We start from the raw sequence: 19,879 nt of genomic DNA, 5'->3' as shown, positions 1-19,879 counted from the left end.
TCTAAGTGTTTTCTTTCTTTGGATTTTAATGTCTAAATTTATGTATCTTTGCTTTGCGAGTATGAGGAACTAAATCCCCCTTGGCTAGGGGGGGATTCGAAACCATGTTTATGCTTGCTATATGATTTGATTACTTCTAATTGTGTTTCATAAGTTGTGGATTCAATTTGCTTATCTATTCGAATTAAACTGATTTGTGTGTGTTGGTTGAGAGTGCACGTTTAATTTTCATGCATAAATCTAATGCTTGGATATAAGGGATTTTCACCTAATCGTTATGAACTTATATTCACAGGTAGTAAAAGTTGTTGATCACAATCGTGTTAAGTAAATTCTTGGCATAAGTATCATGCGCTTTCATAGTTACGAGTGCCTCGTCAATACTTATGATTTCCATTGAACGTAATGATCTTTAATTGTATCTCTATTATGCGCTTTTATGTAGGGAACTTTTGAGGAATAATTTGGTTGCGATGCGCTTTTTCCATCCAAATCATTGACTTAAGGGAAATCTGAAAGTTAATTTAAGTGTATCTAATTAACTTGGGGTGTTGGGAATTCATGGGTTATTGAGAAGCAATTGGAAATCGTTTTGTATGCAAGTGTGACATGTGTGGAGAAGAACCCCTTAGCTAGCTTCCCATCCATTCACTTTTATCAAATTCGTTTTGGAATCTGTTCAATTTACAAAGTTTTGTTTTTGTTTTCAATTTTCGTCAAAACTCAATCCCCATTTATTTTGAAGTGTTTGATTAGTTAGAAATCAATTTAGTTTGTGTTTTTAAGTGTCTTGAGTCAAGTTATACCCTATTTTCGTCCAAATTTGTGTTTGTGTTCAAAACTGCCCAGAAAGTGTTTTTAAGGCAGTTTTGAGTGTTTATTTGCTGTTTTGAGTCTTTTGCTTTGTTTTGGTGTTTTATAGTTTAGTTTTGCATTCTTTGAGTCTAGTTTAGTGTTTTAAACTTTGTTTTTACGTTTTGAGTCAGTTTTCAAGTGATTTGGCAATCCCTCCTAATCCCCGGCCTAGAACGATCCCTACTTACATACTTTGCTACAATTGATAAAAAAAGGGTTTAATTTGTGTGCTTATATATTTCGCATCAGCTAGTTGCGACTTCTTCAAACCATGCTGAGATCCTCGCCCTGCATGAAGCATCGCATGAGTGCTTTAGGTTGAGAGCAGTCATAGAACATATTCGAAGCACTAGTGGTCTTACTTCTGTCGTTGGCCTTCTTACAACTATCTTTGAAGACAATGCAGCATGTATCAAGCAGTTAAAGAAGGGATACATCAAGGGAGACAACACCAAACACATAGCGCCAAAGTTTTTTTGTTCTTACCAGCAACAACAACATCAGAACATTAAAGTCAAGCAAATTCGTTCCCAAGACAACCTAGCCGATCTCTTTACCAAGTCATTGCCCAAGTCTACTTTTCAGAAGCTTGTCTAAGGAATCGGTATGCATAAATTATCTGAGTTGAATTGCTTGTAGTTCTCTTATTTGGAAGTTATGTCTAACTCAGGGGGAGTATTCTAAAGCATACTCACTACTTTTTCCCTACGATTAGGAGCATTTTTCCCATTGGGTTTTTGCTACTTTACAAGGTTTTGATGAGGCAACCATCTTGGGATGATCATATTCCGTTGAGTTCACTACTTTCGTCCTGTTTGACGTTTGTTTTAAACATTATGCATACTTCTCACTTTTCTCCTTAGTCTATGGGAAAACCTACCTTAGGTTTTACCGTAGCGAGGCTTTCATCAACTGTTCTACCTTAACTGCTGAAGATCTGATGCGATGTTTTGTTTGAGTATTTACACACTTAAAGGGGAGTGTTGCAGTCATATTTAGAATATGAATGGTAATCCTAAAAGGGTAAGGATTTAACCTATCCTACTACTATAAATAAAGGCACAATGGGGTGATACAACACACACCTCACAATTAAATCTCTCTCTTCTCTCTCTCTTGCCGCCGGCCTCTCTCCCTCTTTAGTCTTAAATACAATTCAGTCAAATACGCCTACAACTAAAAGGACCTTCTTTGACTAATTTCCCCACATTTCATCCAAAATAAAAAAATGTCACATCCAAAGAGCAAAAGCCATACACTTTTGATTAAGTCTCGGTCCATTGCAGTAAATGATAATTGTAGTAACTAATTCAAAGTGAAGGTAGAAGAGGAGTTACTCATTAAGAAAATCAATCACTTTAAATCGCGACGAATGGTAGAAGACTAAAATGAGATAGGTTTCTTTCATCCCTAATCTGACCTCTTCTAGTTCCTTTAAATTGAAAAAACATTCACTCTTACCTTTATTTGATCTTGAATCTAATCAATCTTAAGCACCATAGGAGCATTGAATCTAATCAATCTAACGAAATAGTTATCTAACAGTCCCAAAGGATTGTAGATGACATTCAAGCTCAAGATTGCTTGAAAAATAACAGAACCAGTATATTCTCAAGGCGAGCTCAATGGAGAAGTCAGCAATAATCGCCTAGCCCAGCGTCCTGCCTATATGACGCAAGGCTATCGTCAGTCCAATTTAAATTATTAAAAAATTACTAAAAATTATTAAAAAATTATAAAATACTAATATTTTAATACGAATTGCCTAAACTTTCAATTTAGAGATGGAGATGCACTTGGCGATTACTGTTCATTTAAAGGAATTGAGTTGCCTATTACCCAGGGGTTGTACTACAATGGAAATGCTCTCAAAAGCTTTCATTATGAAGCAAACTGTCAATTAATTTCAGAAGAAAACATAATGGGCGGACTTGATAGTGTAAATGGGATTCCGCCTTACATATGATTTCTTGGGAGGTCTAATTTCTCCAAGCTTGTCTGTTCCGATTCTGTTCTGAGAAAGTGAGAGGAAGGACAGACATTTTAATCCAAGAAAACGAGGTTTGTTAAATCGTAAAGAAGCAAACTTTCAATTAATTCCAAGAAAACGAGGTTCAACAGAACATGATTAACTAAGTCAGTAAAGCTTAATGAAATTATACAAGGAAGTCAACAAGTTCTGGAACAACAATGACTTGAGCTCCTTCCTCCCCCTAGCAAGAAATAAAAATTCATAACCACTTGATCCAACCAGGCCGTAATCCCTCATAAGCAGGAATAAATATCCAAAATCCAAAATAATTTATACTAAATGCATCAGTGGAAATGCTATTGATGTCGAAACTGATTCCATGACTACGGTTCTTATGGTGTCTTCAATGCTTGAAAAGTTTCATCCATTGTTTTAATCTTATTGATGGGTACAGGAGGTTTCTTTTTAGACAGTGGGATTGCAACATCAAGCACATCAACAGAGAACTGAACTTTGCTGCGGATTATTTGGCAAACATGGCCTATTCTTTCGATCTGGGCTTGAATATTTTGGAGACTGCTCCTAGTTCTCTTTCTTGTATTTTGGAAGATGATAAGGAAAAGCTCATGCCTGTATTGATATACGTAAACATGTGTATATGCCCTAAACACTGCAATTCATGCATTTCGTTCTTGTAGTTTCTTCGTGACACGCCTCAATATTTCTTCGTTGGAGGAGATGACATGTTAGAATCGCTGCTCCATGCATGTTTGATAAAACAAATATGGCACACCAAAACTGGTCTTCTATTCTAACAATATCCTTACTCTTTCAATGGGCTAATAAATACATTCATGCATACAGAATAAAAAATGAACTATATATATATATATATATATATATATATATATATATATATATATGGTGGCCACAAGATTTTAGCTATAGATCGAAAATGCTGAAATAATTCACACTAAGACGATGAAAGTGCAACTTATGGTTGAACCTCATTTGTTTCAGCTTGCTCGGCTTTATTTCACTCTCCGTTTCCACTTCGCCTAAATGACAATAACAAACCAGATACAGACTATTAGCTTAAATTGTAAATCAATCAATAATTGTTTAAAATACGATCATTCATGCATGCATGCATGAGGGTGGCATCCTCCTGAGACTAAACATTGGAATCAATGACTTGTATCTATTGCTTGAAATCCAGAAGCTATGTCTAACAAGTTAAAAGAAGATTTGATGTCTCCTATATATTGATAATTATCAACCGTGAGTTATAGATAGGTAGAAGGAAAATACATCATGAAAAATTGCATATAGCTTTGCAAGAAAGATATTCAATACGAAAATTAGCACTCGTGATATATTCTGATCACATTAATGATTACTTCTCTAGTACAATTGGATCCTACATACCCATGTATGCTTCACCTCAATTGGAGAGCTGGTCAATGAACGATGTGATATGAATAACAATTTTCTTTTGTTAACAACAATAGTGATTAATGAACAAGAATTTTTTTTTTTTTTTTGGTACATCGATATTTGGGGAGTTTGGCTAAGCCACATAATGAGCAGCCTAATTTGGTATCAAATTCGCCATCCACGAGATTTGAACCTAAGACATCTCACTTCCAAGTGAAAAAGAATACCACCAGACCGTAGTTCTGAGTGGCAACAAGAAAATTATTTTTTTTAAAACTATATATATAGCAATGCATAAAGGTGTGAGAGGTGAGTTTTAAGGACTGATTTTGGATCAAACTAAGAGAATGCAGCAAATTAATCCATGTTGATAAAAAAATGCATGAAGGAAAACAAATGGCGATACAAGCATTATATGTACTAACCGAAGTCTTCTTCGAACTCCTTTTCGATTGATTTCTAGAAAGAGAAACCAGCTATCCAAGTAGATCAAAATGATACCAACTTTGTCAACTCCACGAATTGGTAGATCCCAGAAGTTTTCATCGTCATCAAAATTGTACATTAGTAACCTTTCGCCAATTACCATCAAATCATGAGTTTTGGTCCAAAAGCCAGAATGAGACAATTTGTGATAGGGGATGGAGACTCTCATTTTGGTCCAAGACTCCTTAACTCCATGTTCCTTCATCACCCAAAATTCATTGTACGTTTGATCATGATCGGCGTCGACATTATGTGATATGCACAACCATTCTCTGAATAGCCCTAGCTCGATTGGAGGGCTATTCTCGATGGAATATTCCGGAGACAGTTGAATTTCCCGAACCTCCTCCTTTGCTAAGACGAGAGATACAATGACGGAAGACTCAGCTTCATATTCACCCTTATGCATCAACCAATGAAGTTCGCCATTCAGATGTATCCCGCGTACTTTAGTACATTCAAAACAATTGAAGTTGTCGCGAATCACCCGCCACGAATTGGTTTCTAATGTATAGACACAAAACTCGATTCCGTGATTAATGTTGATCCGCCCGCAGACCACCTTATGTTCATCAGTGGAGTGATCATATCCGAACCCACAGAGGCTCGAATAGCGATATGGTTTTGGTGTCCTTGGTAGTATCTTGAGTTCCCTGGTTGCGGGGTTAACCAAATGTAACTCCTTGCTTTCATGTAACTGGCACAACAATAAGCCATTGCAGTAACAAATTAACGAAACCAAAATATCTTGCTCTATGTTGTAAACAAAGGCGAGCTCAGTAGCCGTCACTAAACCATTATCACCGACGTTATTGACGCGATTATTAAGATATACATCACGATTGATAAACTCGTCAAGGTACGAAAAGTAGAGGGATCGATTTTCAACACCAGTAAATACGAGCCTTCGTCTTTGGTGCATCACATCTTTATACTCAAAGCCTTTGTTGAAGTGTACTTTAACAAAATCATGGTCGGAGATAAGAGAACGCCACGGCTTTGACACACACTTAAACCGGCATAAGGACTTAACCGCTAGCCTTGAGAGAATGTTGATTATGATATCTGATGGAAGGACATTAGGGCTTTCTGTGAGCTGGTACTCCACCTTCACGTGCCTCACGTTCATCGATCTCTTCACAAAAACAAAACTGGTTTATGCTTGGTTGCTACTTATACTCCAAACCCTAAGAAAGCTTTTGAATATGTACGGAATTGAATGCAGCATTAGTTGTGTTGTAGAAAGGGCGATGACGGAGAAAAACTTGGTAAAACCGATTTAATACACCGGTTGTCTTTGTCTCACGCAGCGTATGACAAGATAGGAGTGGTTTTCGCGTGACGAAGGCCGCATTGCAACAGGTGGGTTTGTTAGAGACAACTATGGAGATTTGGTAGGAATTGGTCAAGTTTTACAAGCAGAAAGTGTGGCTTGTAAAGTTTAGTTTCCTATCATTGTGGAGTCAAGACTCCAATATTGTGCTGTGCGATCCTGACCAGCCATCTTAAAAGCTAATCAACCTCATAACTGTCATTAACATTACATCTCACCCTTCCTCCTGAAATCCTGAACATCAAAATAGATGAAAATAAACTAATCTCGTGAAGAATCGAAAACAACCAACGATTTAACCTCCGCTTAGCTTTTGATTTTGCATTGCGCTACTATTGTACAGTGATTTACAGAGAAAAACAAACACATACTAGTATACAAATTATCTGCTTGAAACTAACGGTCTGCTGACTGATGTCGGTTATCCTTCTACAAACTCAACATCGCTGAATATTCTAAGTCTTGAATTGGTGGAGAGGATCTCAGAATTCTTGAGTGTAAAGCCACGAGGAAGTGGTAAAGGTAGTCCTTTCCAAAGGTATAAATTCAAATAAGGCACAACAACAGTTTTGAGGATTGTTGACAATATGGCCTGCAATTTAAACATCTTGGTCATATTAATATCAATGAAGCAACGACTTTATATTTGTAAGAGGAGAATGTAGCAGGAAAAGATGAGTCAAATTTTCCCTATGAGAGTTAATAAGCCACATCGTCATAGACAAATCTGACAAAATGCATTTTAAAATAATCTTCTTCTAGTCCGTAGACTTCGTACTAACATTCAACTTAGGGCTGGTTTGGTATTGCTGTGCTTTGAAAAAAAGCTGCTTGCTGTGCTGTGAGAATAAGCAGCTGTGAAATAAAGCAGCAGAGTGTTTGGTAAACTTTTTTTGTAAAAATGCTTTTGAAAAAAAAAAGCAGTATTATAGTGTTTGGTAAACTTTTATGTAAAACAGATGTGAAAAAAAGCCGGTTTTTCAAAGCTGGGTTTTGCAGCTTCTTGTTTTTGGCTTTTTTCACCCAAAACTATGAAAAAAAGCTGAAGCTGAATGTTTACCAAACACAAAAATAGCTCCCAGATTTTTTTGATACCAGTTTTTTTTTCAGAATCACCTCAATACCAAACCAGGCCTTAGAAAGGTATCATCCCAAAAATAAAAGGTAAACATTCTGCAGAGGGTATCACTAATTTTTTGGCTTACAATTTGATACGGGTTCATGAGTGCTCACAATTGGGGCTCATTAACGAGCAATTAAGACCAAGAGGTCCAAAATTCACTAGTACCCTGTACTATCTGTACTACTTGATGTAATAGAATGTTTATATTCCAAATATGATCGGCTTACTGAACTCTATTACCAAACCACTTTTACAATTCTACATGATTCTGTTGGCCTACAAGGCTACAACCGGATCATGTGCTCTGTGAAATACATTAGAAGCTTAAAACAATGATTAAAATCAGTTCATAAAGAAAATTACCTGAACGAGACGCATGTGTAGGTTACCAATTTCACTCCACTTCAAAGAAGCTGTAATATCATTCAATTTAACAATGCCAGCTAGTTTGTTCCTGGAGATCTTTGGGGAACATGAAGCATGAATCTCCTGCACCACCAAAAGGCATTTGGAAAATCATAACAGACGAGGGAATAATTGTGCATAAAACTAATGAGGACACATATTCCGATGAAGCATACCAATGATATGCACGCAACTGATATTACTTCATCATCATCCTCCACAACACCAATTGTCACATCAGAGTAAACAGTGAAGTCAACGCCATTGTTCGCAACTCTTATTATTGGTGGAGAAGATACAGAAATATTAAGTTCCATATCTTTATCTGGGTACTGCTTGTACAGTTGAGGAACAATGTGTTTCCACTGAGCAGTGTTCAGAAGGGACTGATCTGGTATCTTGTTGATTGTCCGTTGCATATAATTTTCCTGAACAAGACAAGGGGAAACAAAAATAATATGTTAATTTAACTATGCAACTTGGTCTCTGTAATATAGATGTATAACAACATAAGGGTGCAAATCAGGCAAGGCAGGGGTCAGTTTTTGAATGCTCAAGTAAGATATGGTGTGAGAAGTTAATAACTTAAGACAACCTTAGTGGAGGAGGAAGTATAAAGTGAAGCAAGAAAAAAAGATCATTGTTAAGAATGGAGCGGAAAAGCAAAAACTTACGTTGTAGAAAACTAAGGACACTGAGCTAAAGACATTTTCATGTAATGATATCTCAACCATCTTAGCTGGAGCATTGCAGGGAACAAGATCTAGTGAACCTTTATTGTATAAGCTGGAAGCGGAATTATCATCAAGAGCCGTGAAAAGACCATTTATCTGAAATTCAATGGAAGAATTACTCAACACAGGATTGCCCACAAATGTAACATTCAAAGCTGCAATATCATCCAGTGCAATTTGTTTTGGAAGCGATTGTAGTAAACTGTCAAGCTTCACTATTCCTTCTCTGACTTTATTGGAAATATTATCTTCAACTGCAGAAATTATTTGGCCTTTAAAGGCATCCACTAATCTGAAAACCAAAGGTAAGCGGATCAACTACAATACATTGGTATCAGAGAAAAGATCAAAAACCTTATGGGTGGACCTTATGTAGCCTTAATTAATACAGGTTCAGAGGGTGAAATGACCTTTAACCGAAACAAAAGAGGCACAAAAGAGGCACATAAATCTTTGTCAAAACAAAGTTAATTAAGAGGATTGCATACCCTTGGTAAAGCCAAGATGCTCCACCATCTAACTTAATGGTGATATCTTTCACATAGCAACCGCATTCCAAAACAGACAGCTTAAGGGTTCCTTCTTGGTCCTTCAAAGCTAAGGTAACACCCACTTCCATACCTTCAACCTTTTTCAGAAGCAACAGCACTTTATAAGAATCAAACAAATGGAGGGGAGAGAAGCTTCAGAATAAGATTTCTATGAACATGTTCTTAGTTTAATTGGTTCCACTCCTCTACCTTGTTCCTATCAAAATTTTGACCTCAACGAAAATCTCTCATCACTCAGTGATCTTGGAATGCACATAATGCATAATACACTGCAATTTGTTACAGCAACTGACCACGGAACCATTTTCTGTACCATTAATTTCTAATAATTCACTGTTACATCTTGTAAAATTGTGCGATAATATCAGTTTCTACTTAATAGTTCTGTTGAGCTTCTCCTAATGACAATTAGATATACTTTAGGGCCTACACAAAAGTAACCAACCGGAGACTTCCTCCTTATTTGGAAGTTTTTTGGTTTGACTTGGAAACATACTCCATAGACTTAAACCCATTTAAGCCAGATATTAATGATAACAGTAAACAAGACTGCAGATTCAACTCCAAGCTGGTCACTTCTCACTGTCCTTAAGAGGCAATGAAAATGCAGTGGGTGGCTACCCAAGGCGAGACGCCAAGGGGTTATCTAGTCTACTCTATGAGGTGCATAAATTCAATCTCAAGTATAACTAGAATTGAAACTACAAATTTATGACAACCAGTTATCACAGAAGTACAATCTACCATAATCCTCCTATGCCTTGGTTCATAATTCAATGCAATTAAAGCAAGAGAAAAGTAAGATTGCATTTCTGAGTTGGTCAGTGTACCTGAATGGAGGCATCCCCACTATCTGAAATATCAAATAACCAAGTGCTATAAGTATACTTCCAATCCATGCTCAAATTTGCAGTGGCTCCTGAAGCAATTAAAGCAATACCAGAGTCACCAGTCTCCACATATGAAGAGCCAATTTCCACATTGTAAATTAAGATATTCGACAGAACAATATGAACTTTGCCAACAAGTGGGATTTTGATCGACTTTTTGATTTCGGGCAGCTTAAGGGGGATTATGGAGGAAACAGCCTGTTCTATCAGCAAGTCCTTGGTGAAATCAAGACCCTTTCTGGATACGACCACAGATATGAATCCTCCTTCCTGGGTAGTTGCAGAAACCAGAAAAAGTGATGAAATTATGAAGAAAATTGCAGCTTTCATCGACTTTGGGAAGGAACCCATCACAGATAATGGCTAAATTAAGCTACCGCAGCATGCGCCACGGAAACTTTGGAGTGAAAGGCAAGAAATTTTCAGAAGAACTAGTTAGATTTCAGCAGAGGGCAACGGGAAATGCAAAAATGAAGTTGCTCAAGGAGTGGATGGGGAAAGTGGAATTTTGGGTTATTGAGGGAAATAGAATTTTGATGGGTCTGGTGATGAATCAGTGGAGAGAAAGAGAGAGCAACAGGTGGGAATTGTAGAGTTCGGGTGGAACAAGTTAGTTGGTTGACGTTTTGTAGTTTTCTTCATTATGTGAAGGGTAGTTTGCGCTTGCGGCTGGACTTCCGGAGGAGGAGTTACATAATAAAAACCTAGGAGCTAGTCGGGTGCCGGGTTAGGATCTAGCGTCTAGGCTATTAAATGAAGCCTAGATAAACTAGGCAAAGTAATTTATTATATATGGTACAAATAAGTGCTTAAGTGCTTATTTATACTTAAAAATAAGTATATATTTGTATTGTGATACATCAATTGCAAAATAAAATGACATATAGATTATAAAGTATTGTAACATATTGAAAACCAGAGAGCTTAAGGGGAGGGATCCCCATTTTCTGAAAAAAAAATGGGGATTAGGTGTGGGGCCCACTTCACATCTAATTTCAACGATCTGAACCGTCTATTTTGTTAGTTTCGATTCATAGATCATCCTTGCAAAATATTAGCTAAATTGGAAATGTTTAAGACATCTAATTGGGTTCAAGGAAATGAACAAATACTTTGTTATATAAGAAAATATGAAATTTGATATTGATAATTAAATAGGCAAATGATTTCGGATTGAATTTAATTTTTGCAAGGATGATCTATGAATCGAGACTAACAAAATAAACGGTTCGGATCGTTGAAATTTGATGTGAAGTGGGCCCCACACCTAATCCCCATTTTTTTCAAAAAATGGGGATCCCTCCCCTTAAGCTCTCTGTATTGAAAACATAGGGAATAAACATATAATGAATATTCATCCAAGTATTTAACAAGTCTCTTACATTTTATTGACAAAATAAAATGCAAAACAAAAGTTATCGATTTTTTATTTAAGTAAAAGTCGAGACCTAAACGCTCAAACGGACTAAACAGATATCTCAACGGATCTAGGTGCACTTTTTTAGTTTTTAACCGCTAAAAACAGTGCTAATAACATATCACCATTTATTGGACGGGCCGCCACAACTGTGTTAAACCCGCTGCAAATAAGTTGTTGGACTGATCACTCATTTGGTAACTACATTAACAGAACCCAGTCCGCATCCACTTCCAAACCGAAGTTATCTTTTTTACCTTTTTTCCTGTAAACTTCTTCATAATTCTCGCTCTTGATTCTTTTAAGAAGAGGGGTATACTATGTTGGTGTCAAAAATCCGACAAAGTCGACGACTCGGAAGGGGATTCGACTACAACTATTTTTGGAGCTTGTCGCGTGTTCGATAAGATGGTAAGGAGATGTGTTCGATAAGGGGGGTTTTGACTACTTGGAATGCGATTATTGCAGGTCATGGGTAGAATAAAAATGGGAGCATTCTTGCTCCTCACAGTAACTATGTATATGCTCATCATACACCTAATTAACTGCCTCTGTCCATACTCCGCTCAAGAACGAACCGGATGAGTTCACCTTATCTATCCTCGCTAGTCTCTACAACTTCATTTCGTATCTTTTTATCAATATACACTCTCCGTAGCAATAGCGGGCGATTTAAGATGCTTATCGCCATCGTAACAAGTTAAAAGAACAACCAGATAATCATAAGGAGCTTTATTGCCCACAAGGACAAAAATAATTGTTTACCATTTGTCCCTAATTCAATCAAATCCTTCTAATCAGGTTCCAAAGGAAGAAGCAATAGTGTCCGTTTCTGAGACCGTGTGTTCCTCCCTGTTCCGACAATCACAAGGAAAACGAAACTATAATTCATATGACAGGCTAGCCAATGCACACTACTATTACATGTACTAAATGGGAAATGGTAGAAGCAGCAGGCATACATGAAAAGCAAACCCCACAATCCAAACCAGCGACGAACAGAAAAGTAGAGCTTTCTCCGGTCATTGGAGGAGTCAAACACAAACGCTCACCCTAAATTCTGTGTATCATGGGAGAGATGCCTCCATCCACCTTGTGTCTGTATAGGCTGTTCACGAATTAGGCTCTTGGATAATGACAGGCAATCTTAACCAACCTCAGAGAAAGTAGTCTGGTGCAGGTTTCTTGGCGGGCGCGCCTCTTGATTCCTGCATTTTATCACCATCTTTTAGTGTAAAATATAAGGGAAGTGGGACAACAGAACAAAAAAAAAGGGAGCGGATACACTCACGGTCCATGCCACTGAATTGAGTGTCATTCTTTCGTACATTTACAAAATGATAATGTTGTAACTAATCATACTTGATGCTAATTATTTCAATATAATCCAATTCACAAACTGCATTTCAACTCTTTCCAGATTTTATTCACAATCACGTCAAGTAGAATTCTTTCAACAACTAGTGCATTTTTTTTTAACTGGCTGCATGAACCCACATAACACCAATTACAAGTGGACAACAAGAACAAAGTTTCACGGTGCTGCTCAAAATAAAGAAAGTTCCCTATTTTTCAAGAAAATCAAAGTTTTGTACACACCTGTGGAGCAGCATCAAAGACACGAAACTGCTTATTAAGATTTTCATCCAGCTCAAGAATTGCAGCTACATTACCACATCTGCAACAGACCATCGTTGAAAACTCAATACAAACCTTCAAACTCCGGAAAAAAAGGGAAAAAAGTTTATTGCAGATTGCTAACTTACCTGTAACAGTAATTTGGTGCTGACCAGACAGTTACTATCTGGTTATTGAACATCCATTTATACCCTTCCATTACCAACTGATGGGCACGGCATATATAGTCAATGTTGTTTGCATGGTTAAATGAGGTAACAACACTGCCACCAAAGAGGAAACCAGCACCACGCGGACTCAAACCCCAACCGTCCACAATATCTTCAGGATCTGACCAAAGTAGGTCACACATGCCACCATCATGAGGTACTTCTTGCTTCCTATCAATTGTTCGTATCTGCCAACAGAACATGTTGGTCAGTTAGCGTACAAAGGAGAGACTAAAAACTAAAGAAAACATAGTAACAACTAAAACTCAAAAAGGATTCTCGAACCTGATCCAGAGTTGTAATGGCAGGAGAGAGACCACCATGTACGCTGAAAATCTTATTTTCGATGAGAGCTGACAGACTACATTAAACCACCATAAAAATTCAAAATCTGTAAAGGAGAAACAATATAATATGCCCAAGTCTCGGTCTCTATTGGAAGCAGTTTAAATGAAGACTAAATTAAACTGACTAATGGCGTGTAACAGGGTAAACAAAGAGTTTACTTTGAAGATGTAGTACTTGCTTCTAAACAAAGGATGCATAGATAAACTTATAAAACAGGACACCTACTGAGTTGAATTTGGAACGGTGGGTAAAGTGCTAAAAAGAAAAGACTAAGAAATCTGAGAATCTAACAGCTGGAAAGAATTTGAGAAAATTAACGCATTAAATTAAGAAAATTCTAACAAGTTTCGATATGGGAATTTTGTTAAAATGGTGCAACGACAGTAACTGTTTCAAGCGACAAATAATGGCAACATCCAGTTGTAAAGATCTCAACATCCAATTTGGATGAAATTTAGAATGAATTTTAATAACTTTTTCTCCTTTTCTATACATACATTTGAATCCCAAGTTCTATCACAATCCTGCCCCACCACCTGCTACCTCAACTAAGGCCTAGGGGATCCCTTCCAAAAGAAAGGAATGGTAATTTGATCACTAATACAGGGTTTAATTAACAGATCATAATATCCTATGATCTCCTTCAAAAGAAAATAAACCGTCATAACCCACTATGAAACTAGATTTCCAATATGAAAAAAACAATCTGTCCTATCCTTCAACAGAAAAAACTTATGTGATAGAAAAGGGCAAACCTCAGATAATCGAATATATCTGTGCAATATCTCCAAACATTGACGGATCCATACTTTCGTAGACATTCATCGTAGAATCCATACACCTGTCTAGAAAGGATAACTCAGTAAATATTCTGAATGAGTAAGCACTAAACAGTAGGCACCAGTAAAAGAGACTTAACCTGTGTGATCTGACGGCTCTCGTGGTTTCCTCTAATAAGAGTTATCCGATCTGGATATCTAACCTGAAGTAATTATTTTGTGTTAAAATAGTAAAAAAGAATGAAATAAACTAATGAATAAAACATGAAACACTTAGATGAACAGTAAGAATAGATTCACAATCTGTAGATATTGTCAAAATCTGGGCTATCTAGCATCACTATCAAAATGTATCACTATCAATTAGCTATTCTTCTACTAATTCAGGTAGGAAATTCGTTTGTAAAAAGAAGTTTTTTCTAAAGAGAGATGTAACGTTCCACTTTCTTTCCTCAACCCATCATGAATCAATATTTGAGTTATGTGGCCTTCAATCCAAAATCAGTTTACAAAAAGCTTTAGGAGAGTTCAACAACTAAAGACTTGTGAGTGAACAAGTCTTTAATGTAGTTGTATCATTTGGAAGAAGTTCTATCATCTATAAGAAACAATAGTGGAAGGAAAACAGAAAACATAATAGTAAATATCAAGTACTAAACAAATTTTAAACTTTTCATTAGCAACTTGTGCTCTTAAGACCAAAACCAATACCCTTAAAAACTTGACCCAAATCAAGAATCCTTGTAATACTTGAAAGTAACTTTCACATCGACTGTTTCACTTATTTAGCTACTTTTATTCCATCATTTTATTTTTTAATTCTTGCACTACTGCATCACTGTGTGGTTTACAGTGCAGGAGATCCATGACATGGAGTTTGGTGTACCATACACAAACACCAATCTGCTGAAATCAAACAGATCCTACAATTTTACAATAGGGTTATCTTTTGAAGCAATATAAACAACAATGTACTAGAAACTTTGAAGAATATGATTAAAACTTCAAACGTGCATAAAAACATCAATCGCCTTTAATGATATAAATAGCAAGCCAATATCTTCAAATGCCCAAGAAATCAGGAAAGTAGAGCAGAATATAAGCCTGTCACCTTCAGGGCAAGTAGGAGCAGAAATGTCTCAACGGAATAGAATCCTCTGTCAACAAAATCTCCAAGAAACAAGTAGTTAGTCTTCGGGCAATCACCTCCTACTTTGAAAAGCTCTTTCATGTCGTAGAATTGCCCATGGATGTCGCCGCATATCTATTCATCAAAGCATAGAGAACACTAATAATTAATCACCATGAAGCCCGCAAGATTTAAATAGTTCGTAATAAGCACAAATTTTAGCGAAAATATAGGCCGCTCGTCAACAAAGTAAATGGTAATTACTGTTAATGCTATATATCGCTCCAAATTCTAAACCGTACACGTATTTCTTTCAATCATTTGATTATCCAAGTAAAAATAGGAAAACCCAATTGAAATATCATTCTAAAACCTTCAGCTATTTCCTAGAATCCAACACCATTTTACGGTTTTTTCTTCATAAATTCGGGTTGCAATTGCATACACATTGAAAAATCAAAGACAAACCCACTTGTCTGAATCGAATTAAACATCGAAAAACATTGCCAAATCAAATCCATCCCAAAAAAATCAATAAACCCTCAAATAATTATCATAGTACTACTTCGAAGACTATCCGAAAAATCCACTGAGCTCGCAATTACATACATACAAATCTATATACATATATATAGAGAGAGAAAGAGAGAGAGAGAGTACAGTGACAGGAGCATCGACTCTCTGAACGTTGCTCTCTTCGACGAGGATTTCCATAGCTTTGAGGCAGAGAGCCTTCACCTCCGACTCTTTGAGAGGCTCGCACTTCTTCAGCTGCTCTATTTGCCGGTCTAGGTCTGACATCTCTCCTCCCTCTCTCTACTTTCTCCTTCTACCCTACCCCCTCTTCTCCCCTTCCTCAACTCCACGCCGCCGCCGACAGCCGCCGGCACCACCAACCCTCTCTCTAACAGTGAGATAGTGAATTTGTGAATCTCTCTCTCTCTCTCTCTCTCTCCCGTCCTCCACTCTGATTCCCTTTTTTTTTTTCTGTGGGCTCCTCTCACTCTCAGCTCTCCAGATCTTTTTTATTTGAGTTTTGCCCACTTGCAACTTTATCTTTTGCTAAATGCCCCCATCTAAATTTCAATCTTTCAAACAGATGAAACGACATGTCGTAAAATCGCACGACAAGTCGTTGGACCCGATAGTCATCAAGCGATTAAACGACCTTGGCAGAACTCATTCATCCTCGAGCTTGCGAGTCAGAGAGAGAGAGGGGGAGAGAGAAAATGGCATGGAGAGGGAAGCTATCTCAGAACTTGAAGGAGATTAGGGTTTTGCTCTGCCAATCGTCCCCTTCAAGCGCATCCACCAGGTCCGTTCAATCACTTTTTCTTTTTTATTATTCATTATTTATTTTTTACAGAAATGGTAAATCTTTGTTTGAATTTGCAGAACATTTGTGGAGAAGAATTACAAGGATCTGAAGAGTGCAAACCCCAAATTGCCCATCTTGATTCGTGAATGCAGAGGGATTGAACCTCAGTTGTGGGCTAGATATGGTATTCCCATCCCACCCTTCCTTTCTTTTTTCCTACGGATATTTATTTTTATTTTTACATTTTTCAGTGATTTTTAGAATTCGAAATGCTTAAATTCAAGTAATATTGTGTGTCGTTTTCAACCAAAACAAAATAAAAAAATTGTGTATCGTCATTGGGTTAAGGTGGATATTAGCTCTCACTGCATTGCCTTGTGATTTATGAATAATTTTGGAATCCAACATATGACTGCCGTCTGTTTGGTTGCTACTTGGATTCCAGTCTTTTTAATGATTCATAAGATGATTTCTAATAAGCACGCACGCACGTGCACAAGTATATGCATCTTTTAAATGTTGGAGTCTGCTCATTTTAGGGCCTTTTTCGATAACATTTTTTAGTTTTTAAGCAAATATAGAGAAGGGGAAATAAGAGAATAGTGGGAAGAGAGAAAATAGATCTGAGTTAGTAAGGAGAAAATATATATTGGATGAGGAGAAAATGTTTGAGAGGGGATGATAGGTTTTTTTGGGTGAAAAAATGTTAAGGAGGAGGGGAGACTACTCCATCCCCTCAGGGCCACAAGCCTCTTTGAGGCTCTTTGAGAACTTACAGAGGGGTCTTAGACTTTTAGCCTCTTTTTTGGTTTTTATAGATAGCCCACCAAGAGGGATTGTCGGCAGCAAGACCAAACCTAGGCCTTGGTATAACGCAAAGAACAATCCTTACTAACTCAACCAACCATCATTGGCTGATAATTTCAAAAAAAAAATAAAAAATATTGTTTTAGTTTTAGTGGGAGCTGATCAACTAGAGGAACTTGAGATTTCTAATTGTTGGAACACTTCAATATGTTTGTAGTCTAGACTTGCAATTATACCCTTTTATTATAACTAGAACTATGTTTCACTTCAAGATGCTTGTGAAAACTGCTAAGTAACGGAAAAAGAGGTGCAGCAGTATCTTGGGCAAGTGCATTGAACATTTTATAATTTATTGGTTAAAACTATTTACCATGTTTTTCTTTGGTTCAGAGTGGAAAATGAGTTTTATATTTTTCCATGGTCCTATGAACTAATTACAAGTGATTGAATACAAAGTTTGAATATTTATGTGCTTGTCTTCTTCACCACCATCATATATATGAACAAAAATGTGTATTTAAAGCCTTAGAAAATTCTAGTTATTTGATTATTGATAACTATTGAAAATAAGTTAATTCCTAAACTAAAGTTTCAAGGATGTTAGGTTTAGTTAAACAATATTAGATGTATGAAAAAAATAGATGTCGCCCCTGTTACTCTGATGCGCTGAGTTTCAGTTACTGTTATGACATGTGTCACCAAATTTATGTATTTTGTTTTAAGTTGAAGATGCCACCAGAGGTCAGAAGAAGAAGAATTTAGGTTCCGGCACTTAGAAGAGCATGATTGCTAGCAATAGAACATGTCTTTTTCAGGTGGCCAAACTATAATGGTTCTAGCTAGCCTCCACCAGTTGGTTCATATGATTTTTTAAAGTTGGAGCTAAAACTTTTATTAATTTCCTTTTTTTCATTTCTTCTGTACGGAATCCTTTAGAAATCCCAAGGTTTGGCTTTGCTTTCTATTTTACCAATAACGCACATGTTATGGACATGCATAGACTAATTTGAATAGGTCATGTTAGAATTGTATTTCAAGTATGGAGAAATTTTCCAATAAGCAACCTTAAAGGTGTAGGGACTCGAGTCTGCCTGCTTTCACCCTATTGGATAGCAGCTTTACCTATCTAGTTCTCATTTTGGGTGGGGATTAACAGCAAAGTGGGTTTGGATATGACTACTTGACGAATGGTAAACAACACTCTCCCTTCACAATAAGGTGCCTGTACTTAATGATGCACCTTCTGCCACACTGTGTCATGGTCTAATATGGGAGGACTTGGATGGAATGGGTTCACCGCCATTTGGCTTCCCTCGTCCAATAATGCAATATATCATGTGCAAGTTTTTCTCCACATGGCAATGTGTTATTGGATTGAGAACGCCACATGGCGGTGAACCTGTTCCATCTAAGTCCTCGTTATATTGCTCATTCTTAATGTACTTTTATTCAACCTATGTACGTTCTTTTATTGGTTCTTTAGTCGTGTGCTGTTAACTTGAATTTTGCACCATATTGCTCCGTAAAGTTAACGTTTGATTATTTAACAGACATGGGTGTTGAGAGGGGCGTTCGATTGGAAGGTTTAACAGAGCCACAGATTTCGAAGGCACTAGAGGAACTTGTTAAAGTTGGGGAGTCTCTAAAAGCCTGATAATCGACAGTGTGAAATGAAATAAATTTACCTTCACGGGAAATTTATTCCTCTGATCGCCTGCCCTTTATTTAGATCAGGCGTTTTGCTGTGTAAGATGATTATTTGGGTTGCTTACGCAGTAATGCGTGTGTTGTAGTTTGAATAATTCATGTATTTTCCATCTTCCATTAAGAACAAATCTTCTGGAAATTGAATTCTGCGCTTCCTTTTCGAGTTTTCCTCCATTGGCCTGGTTATCAAGATGCAAACAAACCCAACATTGTGAGTTGCAAATTTGGTGCCTTGGCTTTTACTGCTCTGTTCAAAACAAACATCATTAAACGTAGTTTTACTCTGACTTCCTCTCCTTTTGGTAAATAAGGCCATATTTTCCAGTTATGCTTTGGAAACTCGAGCTAGCGTTTTGGCTCAGATTCTTATTTTGGTCACTGTGTTTTCAGCATGGTCCCTGCGTTCCATCTCATTTAACAAAAGAAAATGTTCCACACACCTCTTCACACTTTCTACACACACTTACTAATTCATGTCATTTTATTTTTATTCGAACCAAAGGGAAAGGGATCATTTCCAGATCCCTTCCTCTTAATCCACCAAATTAGAGAATCTGTGTAGTTGAAAATTGATCCAATGGCTTAAGTTATTATAACTTTTAAAATGGATTCTTGTGCGTAATCGTTGGAGCAATTTTCAACAGCACGAATTTCCTAATTTGATGGATTAGAAGAAGGGATCTGAAGAGAACCCTTTTCGAAACAAAGGGCCAAGAATGGAGAACACTATGCTGAGGGAGT

General features: G+C 37.0%; 4 protein-coding genes across 6 annotated transcripts; 1 reads left to right on the top strand and 3 right to left on the bottom strand.

Annotated features, from left to right (window-relative positions):
- Nucleotides 1-2,960: 2,960 nt before the first annotated feature.
- Nucleotides 2,961-6,234, bottom strand: LOC126614473 (F-box/kelch-repeat protein At3g06240-like). 3 transcript variants are annotated; one of them, XM_050282149.1, is made up of 3 exons: nucleotides 4,690-6,234; nucleotides 3,834-3,885; nucleotides 2,961-3,068 (listed from the first exon to the last, which is right to left on the bottom strand). In XM_050282149.1, exons 1-2 carry the CDS (start codon nucleotides 5,877-5,879, stop codon nucleotides 3,864-3,866), a joined length of 1,212 nt encoding a protein of 403 aa, XP_050138106.1. In that variant the 5' UTR covers nucleotides 5,880-6,234; the 3' UTR covers nucleotides 2,961-3,068; nucleotides 3,834-3,863. The 3 variants fall into 3 exon arrangements, with proteins under 3 accessions (XP_050138106.1, XP_050138105.1, XP_050138104.1); XM_050282148.1 differs by lacking the exon at nucleotides 2,961-3,068 and adding an exon at nucleotides 3,226-3,551; XM_050282147.1 differs by lacking the exon at nucleotides 2,961-3,068 and having other exon boundaries at nucleotides 3,226-3,885.
- A 143-nt stretch (nucleotides 6,235-6,377) lies between these two features.
- On the bottom strand, nucleotides 6,378-10,444 carry LOC126614472 (putative BPI/LBP family protein At1g04970). Its single transcript, XM_050282146.1, has 6 exons — nucleotides 9,727-10,444; nucleotides 8,834-8,973; nucleotides 8,286-8,637; nucleotides 7,788-8,039; nucleotides 7,570-7,695; nucleotides 6,378-6,675 (listed from the first exon to the last, which is right to left on the bottom strand). The coding sequence occupies exons 1-6, from the start codon at nucleotides 10,135-10,137 to the stop codon at nucleotides 6,505-6,507; spliced, it is 1,452 nt and encodes a 483-aa protein (XP_050138103.1). The 5' UTR covers nucleotides 10,138-10,444; the 3' UTR covers nucleotides 6,378-6,504.
- A 1,476-nt stretch (nucleotides 10,445-11,920) lies between these two features.
- Nucleotides 11,921-16,294, bottom strand: LOC126614474 (serine/threonine-protein phosphatase PP-X isozyme 2). The gene is made up of 8 exons (XM_050282150.1): nucleotides 15,967-16,294; nucleotides 15,289-15,441; nucleotides 14,318-14,380; nucleotides 14,154-14,239; nucleotides 13,336-13,411; nucleotides 12,970-13,238; nucleotides 12,803-12,881; nucleotides 11,921-12,411 (listed from the first exon to the last, which is right to left on the bottom strand). Exons 1-8 carry the CDS (start codon nucleotides 16,105-16,107, stop codon nucleotides 12,361-12,363), a joined length of 918 nt encoding a protein of 305 aa, XP_050138107.1. The 5' UTR covers nucleotides 16,108-16,294; the 3' UTR covers nucleotides 11,921-12,360.
- Nucleotides 16,295-16,454: 160 nt separating this feature from the next.
- LOC126614475 (NADH dehydrogenase [ubiquinone] 1 alpha subcomplex subunit 2) lies at nucleotides 16,455-19,425 on the top strand. Its single transcript, XM_050282151.1, has 3 exons — nucleotides 16,455-16,621; nucleotides 16,702-16,808; nucleotides 18,982-19,425. The coding sequence occupies exons 1-3, from the start codon at nucleotides 16,536-16,538 to the stop codon at nucleotides 19,083-19,085; spliced, it is 297 nt and encodes a 98-aa protein (XP_050138108.1). The 5' UTR covers nucleotides 16,455-16,535; the 3' UTR covers nucleotides 19,086-19,425.
- The last annotated feature ends 454 nt before the right edge of the window (nucleotides 19,426-19,879 follow it).

Source organism: Malus sylvestris, chromosome 3, assembly GCF_916048215.2.
Source record: "Malus sylvestris chromosome 3, drMalSylv7.2, whole genome shotgun sequence".
Classification (NCBI taxonomy): Eukaryota; Viridiplantae; Streptophyta; class Magnoliopsida; order Rosales; family Rosaceae; genus Malus; species Malus sylvestris.
The sequence above is the reverse complement of the archived record's forward strand: the minus strand, read 5'-3'. Positions and strand labels throughout refer to the sequence as shown.